Below are 18,443 nucleotides of genomic sequence, written 5' to 3' on the forward strand. Positions count from 1 at the left end.
GTCGAAAGAGAATGCCACAAAGGCTAGTTGCGAGATTGTTGAAATTATTAATAAAAAAAAAATGATAATAAAGAAAATGTGACACACAGAATGGCTTGCTAAAATTTGCTTAAATATATTGTTCTACGTAAAGGACGTCAGCCAACGTGGGCCCCCCACATTTTTACCTCACCAAATCTGGCCCCCTTTGCAAAAAGTTTCGACACCCCTGACCTAAGCCTGTTTTGTCCGAAATTGCATGCCTTTGATGTTGCCTTTATATTTCAAAGAAAAAAATGTTCACCATGGCCAGGTTGGGTCGCTTTTTTCAGGGCACCATAACCTTTATGTCCAAACTGTTGTTTTCTTCACTGATCAATTATAATCAATATTTGGGACCCAAAAAGAAAGAAAAAATCCCAAAATCGTTTGTCAAAATTTGTAATGTTTGTCCCATTGATGACCAAACATGCTCGACCAACTGTTTTGAAGCTTGATAATATTTTTTTCAACAAGTTAGGATAAACATTCAACAGAAAAAAATAAGACTGAATTGTTTTATTCCCTACCCTAACCCTACACATTCTATGGTCAAAACAGGTTATATACAGTGCAAAATAGTGAAAAAAATATATATATATAAATACTAGGGATGTCAAACGATTAAAAATTTTAATCGAGTTAATTACAGCTTAAAAATTAATTAATCGCAATTAATCGCAATTCAAACCATCTATAAAATATGCCATATTTTTCTGTGAATTATATATATATTCTGTAAAATAAATTGTTCGAATGGAAAGATAAGACACAAGATTGATATATATATTCATCATACGATACATAAGGACTGTAGTGGGCATTTCACTCTACTGTCATTTAAATCTGTCTATGCTGTCCTCACGCCGAAGCGTCTACTTTTTCCAAAGCTAGACAGCTCGTCAACGACGCCTTAATAATCAGACTTCTTTCTTTTTCATCTGATTTATTAATAAAATGGCCTCAAACCATTGTCCTCTTTAGACCGTCGTAAAGCTACAAAAAAAAGTTCACAAGCATTGCATTAGCAACAACGTTAGCTTAGCACGCTATACAGGTTAACTAAACATAAACAAAAAGCCTCTCATACAAAAAATATAACATTTCGCTTATTAACATAATATGTACATTCTTTACAACAACCATACTTACGGACAAATCTTGTCCAAGGATCATATAAGCACAAGAGAGACGTCGAGCAGCCATATAGAACTGGCAAGAAAAAAGTAAACCATGTCGCAAAGCGACCACAAGAGTTCGCTGTTAGACAGCATAAAAAGCCTTGCTGTAAACCTTACCAAAAGGCAGAATACTGTCTGAATGGGACATGTGCGTTAATTGCGTCAAATATTTTGACGTGATTAATTTAAAAAATTAATTACCGCGCGTTAACGCGTTAATTTTGACAGCCCTAATAAATACATATATATCATCTTACACAAAAAGGGTTTGGAGAATATTTCTTTGTGAGGTTCGGTATTGTACCCATCACCTTATCAAAAGTATGAACATGCAATCAAGCTTCTCGAACACACACGTCTACAAGTATATACAAATTGAAAAGATTGATAGTGAAGAAAAAAAATCAAATGTAACATTGAAAAAGTCTTCAAAAATTTTGACTAGTAGTTCGGTTCAATTTTTTTCCTTTGGGTCCCTTTTCTTAGGTGGCGCCTCGCTCGGGAATTTATTAAAAATGTTCACATTAGGTTTATCCTTCTTGACCTCACAACGGCTCCTGGGATATGTAGTCTTTCGTGTTCGTATCGGTTTTGAAAAAGGACAAGAAATGATGGAAATATGGACATAAACACATGGTCAATGCAGCGTTTTAATGGTTATTTATGAGTGCAATAAAACTATAAAACACAAATGACATTATCTCCCGTTTTACTTGGTCGATTGACTTCAAATAAAAACCGTAGTGGATATCAACTTCCGCACTTTCAAATGAGACCAACCACCGTCACGTGGGTGACGTAATTGCAGCGTGACGAGGGTTCAAAGATGATATGGGTAAACGTGTCGGTTGCGAAGAAGTGTTAAAGGGTTAAACAGGGCAGTTAAACAAAAATTGCTAATGCAAATCCTTATTCTGAGCCACCTGTTGTTGATTTTTAGTACAACACCCCCTGTTTTCGCTATTGGCTAATGAACAGGTAGGGGCCCTGAACCAATACACACGAAAGCTGAAATTGAGGCTCTAAATACCTTGTCACTTTTTAAGTTAAGTATTGAATTGATGTCTTTAAGTCCAGACCATTTAGATATGTGACATTTAGTGAGATAACTTCATTTGTTTTGAATAGCATAAAAGGCAGAGGCTGAAGCAATTGACAAGCTGCCTGTTTTGGGCAACTAGATGATGATGATGATGATGATGATGGCAACAGAGCTGAGAGTATGATGGAAGGAATTCTGTCTGGATTCATGTGAAGATGAGTCAGAAAGACTGTTTGCTTTGAGCCAACTGCCTTTTGCACAGACGGAGAGTAAGTCAAGTCATAGTTTAAAGATCGTTACACTGCAAAGTGATTTTAACAAATTAATGAAACAAGAGTTTGATCGCCTGTGTTTTTAGTACATACCTAACTTCCCAAAACTGAATGTATTATGCTCCCTTTTTGTCATCGCCATCTTGTCCCCATGATCTTTGTAGCCATCTGTTATGCTGACTCACTTCACTACCTTGCCGTGTTCAAAGCAAGGCCAGTAAAGTTGTTTTTCTTATCCACCCCTCGGACCCCCTCCCGCCTGATGAGGGGTCATTATTTAAACCCTTCTCTTAAAGATGTCTCTGTGCTCTTCAGAGAAACTAATTGAAGACAAAAGAGGCAGGCGTGCTTCCCCTTAATGACAAAGAAGGTTTTGCATCCCAGACATGAGGTTTTTACTTCCCACCCACCCTTCCAGTCACATCCTCTTTCCTGCTCATCTTGCTATTCCATAGAGCAAGCAGCCACTTGCAGAACAGTTCGCCCAGCTTGTTTTACACACTTCTGTATACTGCTTAGCTGGTTTCAGTGAATGTGTCCAATTGCTGGGTGCAGCTCCAGGCTGCGCGCATACATTATGGTTTGCGGTCTCAGCAGGTAATGGTACAAGTGATCATTGGACACAGCCACACAGTGCGAGGAACATGTGTGTGTGAACCCATTTCTGTATAAATTGGTCATAAATATGGTAGGATCTTATATGAACCACAATAATTAACAGTCTGATTAAACTAACACAGAAACAACAAATGTTTTCAGTTTCATTGAAATCACAGGACAGGGATCAAAGACTAAGGGCGTATTCACACCTGCCCTGTTCGGTCTGGACCAAACCCAAATAGTTAGTGGTGGGCAGCTTTTGAGCTGGTGTGAATACAAACCAGCAAACTCTGGTGCGGACCAAACAGCTCGTCCGAAATGTCGCCAGAGAGGTGGTCTCGGTTCGCTTCCAAGCGGACCGTGGTGCAGTTCACTATAGGTGTTAAAGCGACCTCGCCGGGGTCTGCACCATAGCTAAAATTGAATACCTTTTTGCATGTAACAGGCTTCTGTAGTAAGGAAATGTTGTTTGGTTAGTATCACAGTCTGTGGCTAGCAGTACATCAGCTAATGAGTCGGGGTTCGACGTGGAGCAATGAGCGGAATGTCTACTGTCCTTGTAAAATAAACGTGGCCTCTGATGCTCCAAATTTTGCAAACGCTTGTATTTGGATAAAGCAAATCATTATGAGCACAGCTTGTAGTACTCTGGAGCTCCCTGATTGTTTACTTCCGTATTCTTCTGGGTTACTCCGCTCAGACCGTTTTGTCCATTTATTGGACAATTTTTGCACATGCGTAGGTTTATTTTCAAATCCTGGGCCGCTTGCTCAAATTGCAATGTAAAAAGGAAGAGCATCCAAAAAGTCGGGACCAAATGTATTTTGGTACGGGCCAAAGAAAGCCAACTATGGCTTTCCTGGTGTGAATACGCCTTAAGTGAACCTCTAGGTAATTCAGGTGTCAGGAATGAGGAGTCCAATCAAATAGATGAGTGGATATGTTCCTTAAAGCGATAGACACCAACTAATTAAATGACCTTCATGTAAAAGACACCAAAGGTCGCTAAGAAAATTGGCACACACACTTTGTAGTTACTGTACCTGCTGAATCTTTCACTGTCATTCTTCTTTCTCGGTGTGAGACTCAAACGAAGCCCGTCTCACCTGGGTCCATTTACACAGATGTGTGTAGGACAGGTTAGCCAGTGCGTGATGTGTAAGCAGGACAATGTGAGGCACTCCCATTTGATTGGCTGAAATACTACTGGTATTTTAATTTCAGATGTATGTATGTAATTTCAGATAAACATACTACAACTACTTCAGAGATATATTGGCTTTCAGTTATGTTTTTCTCCCATATAACACATCAGAAAAATGAAATTGTCTTTTTGCTTTTTCAAGATTATTTTTGCTGGCATGCAACTGATCAAGGTTTTTCCTATCCCTTTAAAGCTGCTCTGACTATTGTAAAACACATGAGTTCAGAAATATCACTTGTCAACAAGCACTGCTTGATTTGCAATCAAAGAACGCTCCACCAGTAGTTAAATCCATGCATTTATTTAGAGTTTACTTAATGAGAGTAAAAAATGAGAACCAATATCTCCATTGCTGTTCTGTTGTTTTATGAGGTTCGTTTGGGATTCCTGTGATTTTGTTCGTCTACGTTTTAAGCTTAAATGGGAATTGTACTCTAAAAGATCAATCTTAAACCCCAATATGTCAACATTAATAATTCAACACAAGAATGAGTTGTTTTATCTTTTGAGTTTTTGTTGGCCCCCCCCCCTTTCAAAAACATAAAACAACGTACTGTAATTCGAAAGTATCATGCTCATCAGCGAGATAGCTACATGGAATTTGTGCCAAGCATTTTGTGGTTGAGTCTAATCGCACCGTGGTGACTCCAGGTAGCCAACTGTGAAACTCTTCTTATTCCAGATTGCCCCTGCAGGGAAGCCAACGTTAGCACCGCCAAAAGTCTGCAGATATCATGCTGAAGTATTTCCACCATCAATCTTTGTTAAGTTGTTTCACGTTAGGTTGTGATAGCTCAATTGCTTCCAATGTGAAAAAGTGAAATACAACACCAGATAACTAATAGTATCCAAAAATGCAGACAGTGGTACGTGCAGCTGTCTTAAACATTGGAGCACCACAGCCATAACAAAAAAAAATGTCATGGTATTTTCCTTCAAGGTCAAAACGGTACGCCGACAACTCCATGGAGACAAGACCGAGCCAAGCTTTCATAAAACTGCATCAAGTTTTCTATTGGGTTCAATCTTTATGGATTGGCCCATGATCTATTAGGTTTTTTAAAAGACGGGCTACATTTGTATGGAGCCTCTGATATTTATTGGTGTCTCTTGAATTTTGTCCTCACAATGTAGATACAGTGAGTTTCTCCCTTTATGGAAAAATTTGATTTCAATCCCTTGTTAATTGACTGATTGCCGTAAAAACAACTCTGGCATGTGTTCCTGCTGTGGACGGTGTAAAGTCCTGTGGGCGGTCTCAGCCTCTTTATGTCAGGCAGAGTTCCAAGATTTTAGTGCATCTCTGCAGAGAAATTGTTTAGTACTGTCTGGTAGCGTTGTACGTCGGTGTGTGCGTGTGTTTAATTCGTCTGCAGCTGTGGGCGAGGGAGTTTTGACTGGCTGTGTTTAGGTATTACAAATATCTCTGCTTCTTGCATTCTTGCTTTTGGGATTTTGTCTTTGACCCCCTGTTGCTAACACACCTGTGCATTTAAAGCCGCAATGTCCAAGTCTGTTATAAACTATAGTGGAAAAGGTCAAACACAATTCATTCAAGAATGATAATCAAAGTTCTATTTGTCAATAGAAGATGGTGGAAATGTAATTTGTTAAATATGTGTGTGTGTTTTCATATGAACAATTCTTGAATTTACAATTTGTTTTGTATTCTACGTTTTTCCCCCACGTCCTTTTCATGTTATTGTGAGATTGCTTTGCAAAGCATCCCACATACACAGTATATACAGTATTTTTCCCCCCTCACTGTTTTTCAACATGCCGCATGGCCGACGAGCTTTGACCAACTAACACCGGCTTTGACATGTTCCAAAAACTCATATGATACATTTTTAACATTTTTGCGAAAACTCACTGTTGTGCCAAAAGTGTGTATTCGGCAAAAAAAGCCACATTCATTTCCAATGGGAAAACCATTTAATCTGTAAAATTTCAAAATTTCGTCCTGCGTTTTTCAATTTAATCAGATTAATGTATTTCACCCATCATAAGAATTGAGGTGCACAAAAGTCATTTAAAAATTTTTTAAAAACCTGTGGTTCAACCAAAATTTGACAAACACCGCCCTATTTCTACTCCTTGATTTTTCAATTCGTCAATGCAAAAAATGTCCACTGGATTTATTTCTAACCACAAACCTTCTAGTAAACCTCATTGGCGCTCGGTGAGGACCCACAAAAATGTTTGGGCTCATTTTAACTATTCCAACTTCAAACTGGTTTGCCTGCTCCTCTTGAAAAAGACTTTAGGAAAAATTCCATTTTAAAAAATCACTCCAGTGGACCCTTTACTTCATGGTTAAAACTTGAGGACCCCCATAAACTTGATTGGCGCCCATTCATATTGAACTCCAACACACAAATGAATCCCCACTGTCTCCCAAGGACACAACATTGCCGGTCATTATGTTGACCAAAACTTGCTGGAAATGCCTCAAAATCAATAAGGAGTGACCTAGGTTTACCGGCTAGCTCAAAGCATTACCACGCAATTTCTCCGGAAAGGGCATTTTCTAGTTTGTCGCGTAATTCTTACGTAAAGTACATGTCTGCGTACTGGTTGGCTCAAAGTAATCACAATTAGGCTCGAGCGTTTACGTCGCAGCAGCACGGGATCATGTGAGATTTGCGACAACGCAGCCATTTCAGAAGCACGTCTGCATCACGGGACATTTAAACTTAACGGCAAATACAATTCAACTACGAGTGCCAAAGATGGAAAAAAGTAAGGAAAACTTGCCAGTTCGATACAGAGACAAACTTGTTACCATGGCGAAGGACAGATATGTGAGCAATTTTAAGGATGTGAACAATGGTGACCCTTACGAGCAAGTCGAACACAAATGGAATAAAGATGTCGACAAGCTTCCACCACTACGCGAAATGGACATCATGCTGTATTTAGTGTTTGGTGTAAGTTACTACACTCATCAGCAATTCCGAAACTACAAATCGCTACAAAGCTACGAACAGTTTTGCTGCGGATGGGTGCAGGATCTGCACATTATGACCATAGCAAACGGCAACACCATCTTTCTAGCAAAGGTAGGCAGTGTGTGTTTACATTAGTCTGTGACCACGGATGTACAATTTTTTTTTGCAGAAAATGTAGCCTGTGTACAAATTCTTTGCCACTCTCTCACGTCAAAATATTACAGCTTTTTCATTTAGCAACGACAGGAATTATGTCTTATGAAGACAATGCACATGTATGCATGCTAGTTGTTTAGCTGTAGCTATAGCTAACAACAGGCCGACTTAGGGCATAAAGTTACCGAAATTTGCGTAAACAAACGAAATTAACTTACCGGAGTGGAAGTGCATAGAGCGAACTCTGTGTGTAACTGGAGAATCAAACGTTATGCCCTTCCTTCTGATCGAGGTCACCCATGCCATTCTTCAACGTTTGGTAAGTTCAGATATGACCTGTCCCTCGCCTTTTGTCCATGTAGGGATCCGGAAGAAACTCAATGGTGTTCCGTCGAGCTGTACATTCTCCTTTCTATTCGATCGGTTGTTGCAATTCTTTACCGCACAATAATTTCCAACCATTTTTAAAGAGCGGCCTGTGTTGAAATGCCTCACTGTTTGTTTCCCGCTTCCAAAATGGCGATAGCGGCGGAAACCTCGCGAGTGCCACGTAATATGCTCGAGCCTAATAAAAGTAGATGTGCAGGACTTAAGGTACTTGTTGAACTTCTGAACGTATCTGATAATGGCCATAAATCTTGTCTTAGTTGCCATGTAAAACAATTAATGCTGAGAGGTGTTTAATTGCTTGAGGCCTTTTTAAAGTCTGTTGGTAAAGTACAAATTGTATGACCTTGCCAGCTCGTAAAGTCCAAATGGACTCTTATGTTGACTCCCAAGTTTTCATTTCTAGAGATGTGACCGCTTTGTTTGTTAGAAAACTGCATTAAAGACTCATTTATAACATTTATACATATACAAGTTTGATTCTTTAAAAAGCTATAGTCCCTAACAGATTCCATTGTTGATATTGTCAAATGATACTCACAAGACTTTAAAAAAAAAATCACCCTGTAGAAGTATGGATTCATAACTTCAGCATGCTGAGTGGGTTGCTTTACATCATTTTGGCCTGAGCATCTGCCCACCCAACGTTTTCAGTTCTCCTGCAGTAAAGTGATAGGCTTTACTATCCAGCTCCATCGGGATGCCAATAGGCCGGCTCAGGTTACTGACAATCATTAGTACTGGGTCACATTTGCGCATTGCTCATGGGAGGAGATGGAACGGACCACCCTAGAGCCAGTGCTAGTATATCCCAGTGTGCACTTGGTTCCACGGGGGGCTTCTGTATTGTCATTTGACCTTCAACGCTGGTCACCACTTATCCAGAAAATGTCAGAAAACGCAGCTCATTCATTCTCCGCCCCAGCAAGGCCTTTGTCAGCCCAGGTTGGTCGCCTGAGCAGTTCAACCACGTAAATTCTGTGTGTGTGTGTGTATACAAACTTGTCTGCTTGTCTTACATCTCTAATTTGAGAGATCCAGTTTCACCGTGTCTGGCCCACTGTTTATTTTTTCTCTTATTCTGTACAGATTTGCAATCACTGTCTGCTTTCATCCTACTGTGTGTCTGTTTTGTAGTCCCTGTTGCTTTCTGCCAGTGACATCTATGATTAATTTGCCTTGCAACCTCACACTCACTGTCAAGAGTTCAGAGGTAGATGGACAATAAAGTGGGGGACAGAGTTGTACCGCTGTGTGAACTGGCTCGTAAGGGAGGTTAATAATGCAGCAGTCGTATGACGTCTCCACTTTCCAAAATTCCACTTCAATGTAAAGCTAAGCTAGGACAAAGAAGAAAAGCCTCCGCAGCAAGATTAATTTGAACCGTTTTTATGCGAGAGTAGTCTGGCATTGCTTGCCCAATTTTAATCCGGTATTGCATTAAATAATGGTGTCGTCATGGAAATTGAAGTTCTTAACCTCTGCCAAAAAGGACGTTATGTTTACTTCCGCAAAACATGAGGCAGGAGGTTTGTTTTTGTTGGTCGCTATGGAAAAGCGACATTTAAAAACTGGCTTTTTACAAGTATAGGGCATGGAGCAAGGAATTTAAACTATTTCTACGTAGATCCAAATGGTAAATGTGGGAACACGGCTCACATAATTATTGCCACCACTTCTTGGACTGGTCTAGAAAAGTTGTATGTATTTACAACAGACGCATACAACTGTTGGAATTTTTTTTTTTTTTTGTAAAAATAAACAAAATTTTAGCAAAATTTACTTTCTATTTTATTTTCCTTTTTGGTGTATATTTTTTCTGAAATAAATAAAATGTATGTTTCAAAATAAGTGAATAAGAAGGAGAATAATTAGGTTTTTGTCCTTTTTTAAACATATTTAAAATTCTAAAAATGTGAAAAGTGAATAACATACATTAATTGCATTAAAAATACATACAATAAATACATGTACAAGTTTTTTTTTACTGTTTCATTTTTGATTCAAAATGTAGTTTTAAAAATATTTATTATGACGTATTATTATTTTTAGACTTTTCTTTTCTTTTCTTTTTTTTTTTTTTTAATTAAAAGTCATTGGATCCAAAATTTGATAATCGGTTTGTCGATTAACCGCAGCCCAATTGGTTTTCAAACATGCTTGCAATATCCCAACGTTTTGACAAACGCTAATCAGGAATCTTTGGTATTTTATCAAGAAGCATGAAGTCAATTGACTTGATTTGCTTTTTCTCACCACGCATAATCATGTGTCAGGCCAGATTTGGCCCCTAGGTCACGACTTTGACACCTGTTACTATTTTTTTTTTTCTCTTGCTGTTCGAGCTTCCTTTGATGACTTTAGAATCTTCCTTTTAACATTTCGCCACTTTGTGTCACTCCTGCCACTGTAGGACCTCTTCCTGGCTGAGTTGCTGCAGACCCACAAGGACCAGATTGTATGCTATCATGAGCACGACTCCCTGTTGGACCACAAGGAGGAGGAGGCTTTGAGCGAGGAGGATCGCAAAGCAGCCTGGGCTGAATACGAAGCAGAGAAAAAGGTCAGTTTGATGTGCACCACATGCATTGGAGAACATTTATCTGTAATTTCAGTGAATATCCCTGCTGCGAGATCAACAAAGTATGACCATAAAGTCGGCCGAACGTGCAAATTGAAAATCGTGAAAAAAATGGGTTCAAATTGGTTAAATTGAGTACCATGCTTATGGACAATTTACACAAATGTGTTTACCCTTTTGCGTCATGACACTTCTACCACGTGCCAAACCACCCGTAACGCCCACATCCATCCACAAGGGGCTTGTCCCATGTTAACATTATCCTTCTGTGGCCGGTGCTTGCACCTCCTCTCCTTTCCCGTCTTTTTGTAGGTCAAATCAAAGGGCAATTAGTGTGTTTATTTGGAAGACGTGTGTGTGAAGGGTTGATCGTGCAAGTGAGCGTGAGTAGGTCTCCCCTCTCCTCATGTAATTCTAGATTCTAATTCACTCTAATGATTATTTTTCCAACACACTCTCCCTCCTCTGCCCCCTGTGAGCCGTAAGCAGCTTTTCCCTGAGCTTGTCTGCCTGTCAGGAGAACACAGGGTTTTCCACTCGCAGGGGAAACAATGGTGGTGTGGTCCAGTGGTAGTATTTCATTGTCTTTGCATCTTTGTGAGGCGTTATCTTAACGCGTTGGCTGCCATTAATGATATGTCTTTCACCGTCAATTAGGGCTGCAGCTATCGAATATTTTAGTAATCGAGTATTCTACGGAAAATTCCATCGATTGAGTAATCTGATAAAACATGATTTTTTTTTAGGCAAAGAGCAACTTCAAATATACATGAGAAAACATGACATTTCACCTACCGTATTTTTCGGACTACAAGTCGCACCTATGTATAAGCCGCACCAGCCATAAAATGCCCAACGAAGAGAAAAAAAACTCATATATGTCGCACCGGAGTATAAGTCGCATTTTTGGGGGAAATTTATTTGATAAAATCCAACACATAGAACAGATATGTCATCTTGAAAGGCAATTTAATATAAAAATACAATGGAGAACAACATGCTGAATAAGTGTACAAAGTACAGTGCATGAACAACGAAATGCGAATATACTGTCCTCACCAGGACACTACAACTTGGTCCTGTCTATACAGTGAACTCCCAAATGACGATGCTGGACGTACGTATAATTTGCTGAATCAATTTGGTCCTCGATACCAAACAGGTTCGCATCAACGTAAATAAATGATAATAAGGTGCTCTTACAGCAATGACATAAACTTTTAGCATGCGTTCGCTAGCATTAGCACATCGTTCAAACAACCACACAACTGGCTCTAAGTGTCCGACGGCAGGTGAAAAACACAACAACAACAGAAAAGGTGATACACATGGGCGTTGCCTCTGTAGAGATATTTTAAAAGCATAAACAATGAACGTAGGTTCGCAGCCGTGTTTCCTCTCGCTAACTCGCCCACTCACTCGCAGCTACGTAGCTGTCCGTCTTCTTCTGGCGTGTGAGCGCTCTTCTTCACGTAAACAAGTGCGAGTGCGCCCCCATGTGGGTGTGAAAGCGCCACAAACTAAAAATATGCATTTCAATATAAAAAAGTCAATAATACAATTGAACACACATTGCCAAAGGCAGAACGTGAATGTGGCCATAGCTATTAAGTTATTCAGATAACTATAGCAAGAACATGCTAACAAGTATACCAAACCATCAGTGTCACTCCAAAACACCAAAATATCATGTGAAATGATATCATAATGTGTTAATAATTTCACACATAAGTCGCTTCTGAGTATAAGTCGCACCCCCAGCCAAAATATGAAGAAAAAAAAAACGCGACCTATAGTCCGAAAAATACGGTAATATTGAACCATTTTTAGACAATGTGTTTATTTTGAAGAAATTCTTATTTCTTACCTTAAATGTCATTAGGCTTGATAACACGCATCACTTAATAGTTTTTCCATGTGTTTCAATTGAATTTCCATTTGTGTCAAGCCATTTTTAAGTTCTTTAAGTTCTAGTTTTAAGTTTGTCTAAATTGTAAGTCCTGATTGGATTTTGAGTTTTTGTAGTGTTCATAATAAAAAATATGATATTTGCTGTTTTCGACAGTTGTCATAATTAATAGAAACCTAGCCTTCCGCAGGGCTAACGTTACGTTACCAAGGTACAGTAACGTTAATCTTATTTATTAGTGCTACTTTAATTTTTCCTTGTCCCGAGTATCGCTCCTCCGCTTTTGGCGTAAACGTGGTGCCGGCCTTGGTGTATGGGGCGGTCATCGGTCGTGGGGTCCAGGCGGGGGTGTGTAAGCGTCGGTGGGGCTGCGGGTTGCCAGGGCCGGGTAGTTTATGCAAGCGCTGTCTTACAGTGAATGCATGAAACAGTGTTCGCCTTGGTCTCCAGCTTGAAATGCTCCCACACTTTTGACATTTTCAGCTTTTTGTTGGTGGCTTTCTCTTTGGTTTCGTCGGCGTGTTCGTCGTTACCTCTATATTGCGTGGTTGAAATCAAATATATTCGCTGCCTCTCCCTTCTTCCTGTTCACACGTGACGTCAGCGCGTTGTGTCGCATTAAAAGTAGTCTGGGCAAAACGTCATGGTTAGAGCTGTCAAATAATAACGATTCCTCGAGGTGGAGAAAATGCCTCGATCAACTTTTAAAATAGTTACTCGAATTATTCGAGTAGTCGTTTCTGTTCTACTGTTAATGGCAGTGAATCGGCAAAGAGTAGATAAACATATTTTTAAACTGTCAGGAGAGTATTAGTGCTGGACTATATGACGATATACTGTACATCGTCAAATTATGTATCGCCATGAATTCCTATCTTCACTATCAATATTTAATAGCACAGTACTCAAACTTACATTGCTGATACCTTTAAAATTTTCTCAATTATGCTGAATTTCCTCTATACCAGTAAAACCTGAGTAGTGAGGAATCACTACACAACACAAACATATGGTGCATAAATAAAACACAGTTAATGCTAATCTAAAAAAAAAAAAAAAAAACGGACAGACGGAAAACTGTTGTGGAAAAAAAATCCGCCAATAACAAAGACAAACTCATAATTGTCAACTCTTTTTAGTAACTTATTTTATTCATATATTTAAAAATATACTAAATCATGGTATATCAATATTGTGATATATAAAATAGCCAATATTGTGCTAGAATTTTTTCCCCCATATTGCCCATCTCTGGATCTTATATAAAATCATGCTTTAAACTCGAGGAAAAAATGCATTTCTCTGTGCCTGCTAAATTCGTGGAAAACTGTGCCCCCTCAACTTCCAATAAAACGCCACAAATCTTCTAAAGAAGAAAACTGATAAAACTGTAAAAATCCTTTGAAGATTCATGTAATGTAAAATGTTGCCTCAATATGTTAGGATTCTCTTCCAAGGCTACTTGCAAGCATGGACTTGTGTGTCTGTGCTTGTGCGTGGTTTTGTAGTGTGAAGTCTTCCACACCTGTCTCTGACCAGATCCGTAGAACCTTCTCTCCTCAACCTTCCACCCTCCCAACACACGCACACACATGCACACCCCGGATGGCCAGATTACAGGGCACAAGAAAACCATCTGCAACAAAGTTTCAATTACATGCAGACATCAGTATCCTGCTGGCCTTTACTGGGCCACGACTCTATGCCTCACACGCTTACCTTGTCAGGTTTTCTCACTCACAAAAAAGATTATTCTTTGGTTGTCCATTGTATTAAATTCAACTAAAGTCACTTTCTGTTAAATACAGTACCATGTTGTCTTTGCTCTCTCAGGGTATGACCGTGAGGACTAACTACCAGCCATCACCATACACCCAAATGGGCGCCTCCAGCTTATTCTCCCACTACAATTTGGCGGCTTTGGCCACCATGACCAACCAGCAGCTGGAAGTAAGTAATGAGCTCCACATGCCCTTCTCCTGCCGCCCACTCGTCGTCCTCCTCCTTTCCCCCCTCGTCATGTCGCACCACATTCCTCAGTCCCCGCTGCTAATTGTGACAAAAGTCATGCAGCCGGCAAGCCCTACTCAGCCCCCCGGACCTCTAGCCGTCACATCGTAATGCCTCATGTCTGGGCCGGCGGATATTTATACGTGCTGGCACATCTGACTAAAGTAGCGGGAAGATCAGCAGAGAGTGCAGAATATTTAGGCTGGTTTCAATTATTATAATCATAGCACGATATACAAATAAAGTTCCAGGGCGATATGATCACTCATTGATGACGTGATACACACAATATAGCTCCTTCCAAACACCTCCTTAAAGTGAACTCTATGGCACATAGAGTTCCACCCATGTGAGGATTCCTTTTGGTCCCTATAACACGTCGGTCTAATCAAAACACTCAAATTATTTGGTGGTTTCTATGGAAATGTGTTTAGACCTGCTTGCAAGATGTAGGAAATCACCAAAATAAGCCTTTAGATCAGGGGTTCCAAAAACAAATGGTGTAAAACTTGGCTTCGGAAATTCTTTGAATAACCATTGGGAATATTACACTTTGGTTATAGTTGTACTTTTCTAGACAATTTAGCCCAGGCCATAATGGTAGGACACAAGGAAGCGTCTATAAATGATCGAAAACTATCATCTGTTAGTTGGAACACTTTTGGAGTCAAAAATTCCAATATTACAGTTATAAATGTGTGTGTTAAGGGGTGCAATGGTACGTATTCAGTCCGCGAGCAGTCTTTGTACATACTCATGTTGTGAAATGCTGAACTGTAAGTTTGTATCTATTAGGGCTGCAACTAACTAATAGTTTTTTTCATCAATTAATTGGATGATTAATTAAACGATCATCTGATAAATGTCACTTTTTTTTCAATTACAGTCACAGTTTAACTTGAAGTTATTTTTGGCACGTTGTAACAATGAAGACAAAATGGATGAGTATTTCTTTCAAAACTAATAATTTATTAGAGCTTCCTGACTTAATTGTAGCTCACAACGGTACTGTGTGAAGTACATACAACTTTAAAAGTTTTTAATAATTTCCAAATTGGACAAAAGACCTGTTCATTCAATATAAAAAGTGTTGCTGATTACTTTTTTTTTTTTTTTTACACTGTAGGCAAAGTGCCGATATAAATTTTCAATGAATTTTCTTTAAACAAACTAAACAAGACTGTAATCAATCATTTTTCTTTATCCAAGTTATTCATAAATACAATCCAAATCCAATTTCAAAGCACACTCTTGTAAGACAATTTAGTTTTTGTAAAGAAACCACACACATAAAACCATTCACCATTACTTTACTGTCCAACAATAACTCAAGTGTAATATGCTTCACCAAAACACAATACAAACGGACACTTAAGACACTGATTAGCATAATCACTAACTAGCTTAGCGCGCCGTTCTAAGGAGTAACGTCTCATCAACAAAGAATACAAACAATACAGTTGGCTTCAATTACTCACTTCTGATGGAGGCACACTGGATCTAAAAACACACACGACTCAAGACAATCCAACTCTCGGCACATAGTAAATATTGACTAAGCAACTCAACTAGAGTGTAGCAGTGAACTCCCTCTCTTTCCCTAGTCACTGGCGCGCACGCAGCCTCACAAACAGGACTGTACGTAGCTGCTGGAAAAAATCGATTATCTAATTTGTTGACAATAAATTTCTTAATTGTTTGTTCGTCAAGTTTGTTCTCAAACTACACTGCATGCTGTTGTTTTACTGCGTTAAAAAAATCTATTGTACAATGTACATAACTATCCTTGGAACACCATTGCCCATCCAAATCGTGACTATCAACGTCGACTGTTTATATTGGCTAAAAGCTAAACTGACAGTTATCAAGCAAGTTGCTAGCTAGAGTATGTGGATACAAAAAGGTAGCTTTGTCATCAGAAGTTTTAATTGGTAACACTTTCATAACTAGAAACCTATTGTGTAAAAGCCCATAAAAATACATAAAGATACCGATATACAGTTTGTGGTCATGAACTTAACATATTATGGCGAATTGTATTGTGAAGCCCCACTGGATGCTTTAATAATGATAAATGTAACAACTTCAAGGTTTTCCAAATAAACGTTATGTGGGGGAAAAAAGAGAACAACTTTTACTAAACTTAGGAAAATGTGCCTATATTGCAACACTATATTTATTGATGAAATCAAAGTAGTGCAGAGTCATCAGTTTTTTATTAAGTGCAAAAGCAAGGTGCTAATAAGACACTGCTGGTTCACATATGCACATTTATATTGGCCCAAAAACCTATGTCGATAATATCTGATAGCATTTTGAAATGCATTTATTGGCCGATGTTATCGCCTAACGCTAGTGGAGACCTTAAAATTTTTTAAATTAACCTTTCAAGTAATTGCCTCTTACATCAAAGTGATATGACACTTACATTAAGGGCAATGTAGATTTCTTCGTTGGTGAAATCCCGATCATTTCAGTATTGTATTTCAGAAGGTTTTCTCCTACTTCGTTATGTTGCCATGATATTCAAAGTAATTCTCAGGCTCTGAACTGTATACCACAGCAACAGAGGGCGCTACAGGCCCTGCTTGTTGAGCTATTCAGCATATCAGAACTGCATGGGGGTAGTCAATGTGGATGGTCATTTGTACTTAATTGTTTTGGTATTATTATCAATTTTTCTTTGGTTTTGGAGCGGGGTTAAAAAAAGCACCCGCTGACTTCATCATGTTCTGGTGTGAGTAACGGTTACGTTTCAACAATGTGCAGTCAATTAAATGATATGTTGCTGGAAGCGCATAGAGTGGATGATACAGTAAATCTTGCGGGCCGTAACAACCAAATGAGCTCATAATATCTTCAGAGCTCAATAATCCTCTGTGGTTTTGTCGCTATAAACAATGCTTGATGACATTAATCGTTTCAATCCACGTTATTTGCGCAATCTGAGCTAGGCAACGTCCTGCCGCTGAATCGTTTAGGCTGAGCCGGAGGGGCAGCGGGGGGGCTTTGGCGTTCGTGATGCTATGAGATAAAGGCGTTGTTTCAACTGTTCCTCTGTCTTCTTTTGCGGACAGGAGCTTATCAACCAAGGGCGACAGAAGGTCATTGAGGCGACAAATGCGTTGAAGAGTTTACAGCGCGACTCACTGGAAGATACCATCGGAGCAATTGTAAGTGGTATTTTCCATTTAGTCATACATCAATTAGGGGATGATAGTATATCGATATGGTGATATATCACGAGAGTTTGTATCCCAATAGGTCATCAATATGCTCCCAGCCAGAATCAATATATCGTTTTAAAAGTGTCACTTTTTGATAAAAACCACAAGACCAAAATGTTCCATTAGCATAGTGTCTGTTAACTTTTTGGCTTCCATTGACGGTTCTGGACGTCCAATTCATTTTGACTGGGAGGACCACTCCAGGCAAGTCGAAATTAATTGAATGTCGAGCGCCATCAAAAGCACTCCCATATGAGCATTCAAAGCCAGTCCTCCCAGTTTAAATAAATTGGACGTCTATCGTCAACCGCGGGCAATGAGTTAATTTGGGTTACTTTATTGTTGATTTCAGGGTATGTAAGTTCAGCTCCTGATCGTTGATCACTTCCTGTTAATTTTGGGGCATTTCTGCATCAATTCCTCTTAATTTCAGGTCACTTTATGTTGGTTTTGGAGACCTTTGGATGACTTTGGGACATTCCCGTATCTGTTCGTTTTTTTTTGGGGGGGGGGGGGTAAAAAATAATGACCATTGAGGCAATGCGTTAAGAATTAGATTTATGTAGAAGAATGTTGAAATAATATAGTAGGCTGTACTTATTTACAGAAATGTTGCACTGAAATATTCCCATTACCTGTGAGCGAGACAAAAGGTTTTAACGATGTTTAAAAATAAACTTTATTTTTCCATCTAGAAATGGCTTATTTTTCTCTTAAATAGTTGTATCGTCAATTAATTTCCTGACCCATGTATCAATAATTATCGTGTCTCAGTATTGTGAGATAATCGTTAACGTGAGCCTCGGATCGTATCGGGAGTTACCCCGAGGTTCCCACCCCTAACATCAATGTGGAAAGTGTATAATGTTTGGCATTAACCTGTGAAGTGTCCTCTGCTTGTTCAC

At 39.1% G+C, this 18,443-nt stretch overlaps 1 protein-coding gene across 3 annotated transcripts in view; it reads left to right on the plus strand.

The window, feature by feature from the left end:
* Positions 1 to 18,443, plus strand: part of atrx (ATRX chromatin remodeler) — a 53,984-nt gene that overhangs the window by 28,844 nt on the left and 6,697 nt on the right. For all 3 annotated transcript variants that reach the window (XM_057850233.1, XM_057850234.1, XM_057850235.1), the window contains 3 exons: positions 10,225 to 10,374; positions 14,135 to 14,251; positions 17,389 to 17,484. In XM_057850233.1, the coding sequence (XP_057706216.1) occupies positions 10,225 to 10,374; positions 14,135 to 14,251; positions 17,389 to 17,484 (363 nt within the window). The remainder of the gene's footprint in view (positions 1 to 10,224; positions 10,375 to 14,134; positions 14,252 to 17,388; positions 17,485 to 18,443) is intronic.

This window comes from Corythoichthys intestinalis, chromosome 11 (genome assembly GCF_030265065.1).
Source record: "Corythoichthys intestinalis isolate RoL2023-P3 chromosome 11, ASM3026506v1, whole genome shotgun sequence".
NCBI classification, from domain to species: domain Eukaryota; kingdom Metazoa; phylum Chordata; class Actinopteri; order Syngnathiformes; family Syngnathidae; genus Corythoichthys; species Corythoichthys intestinalis.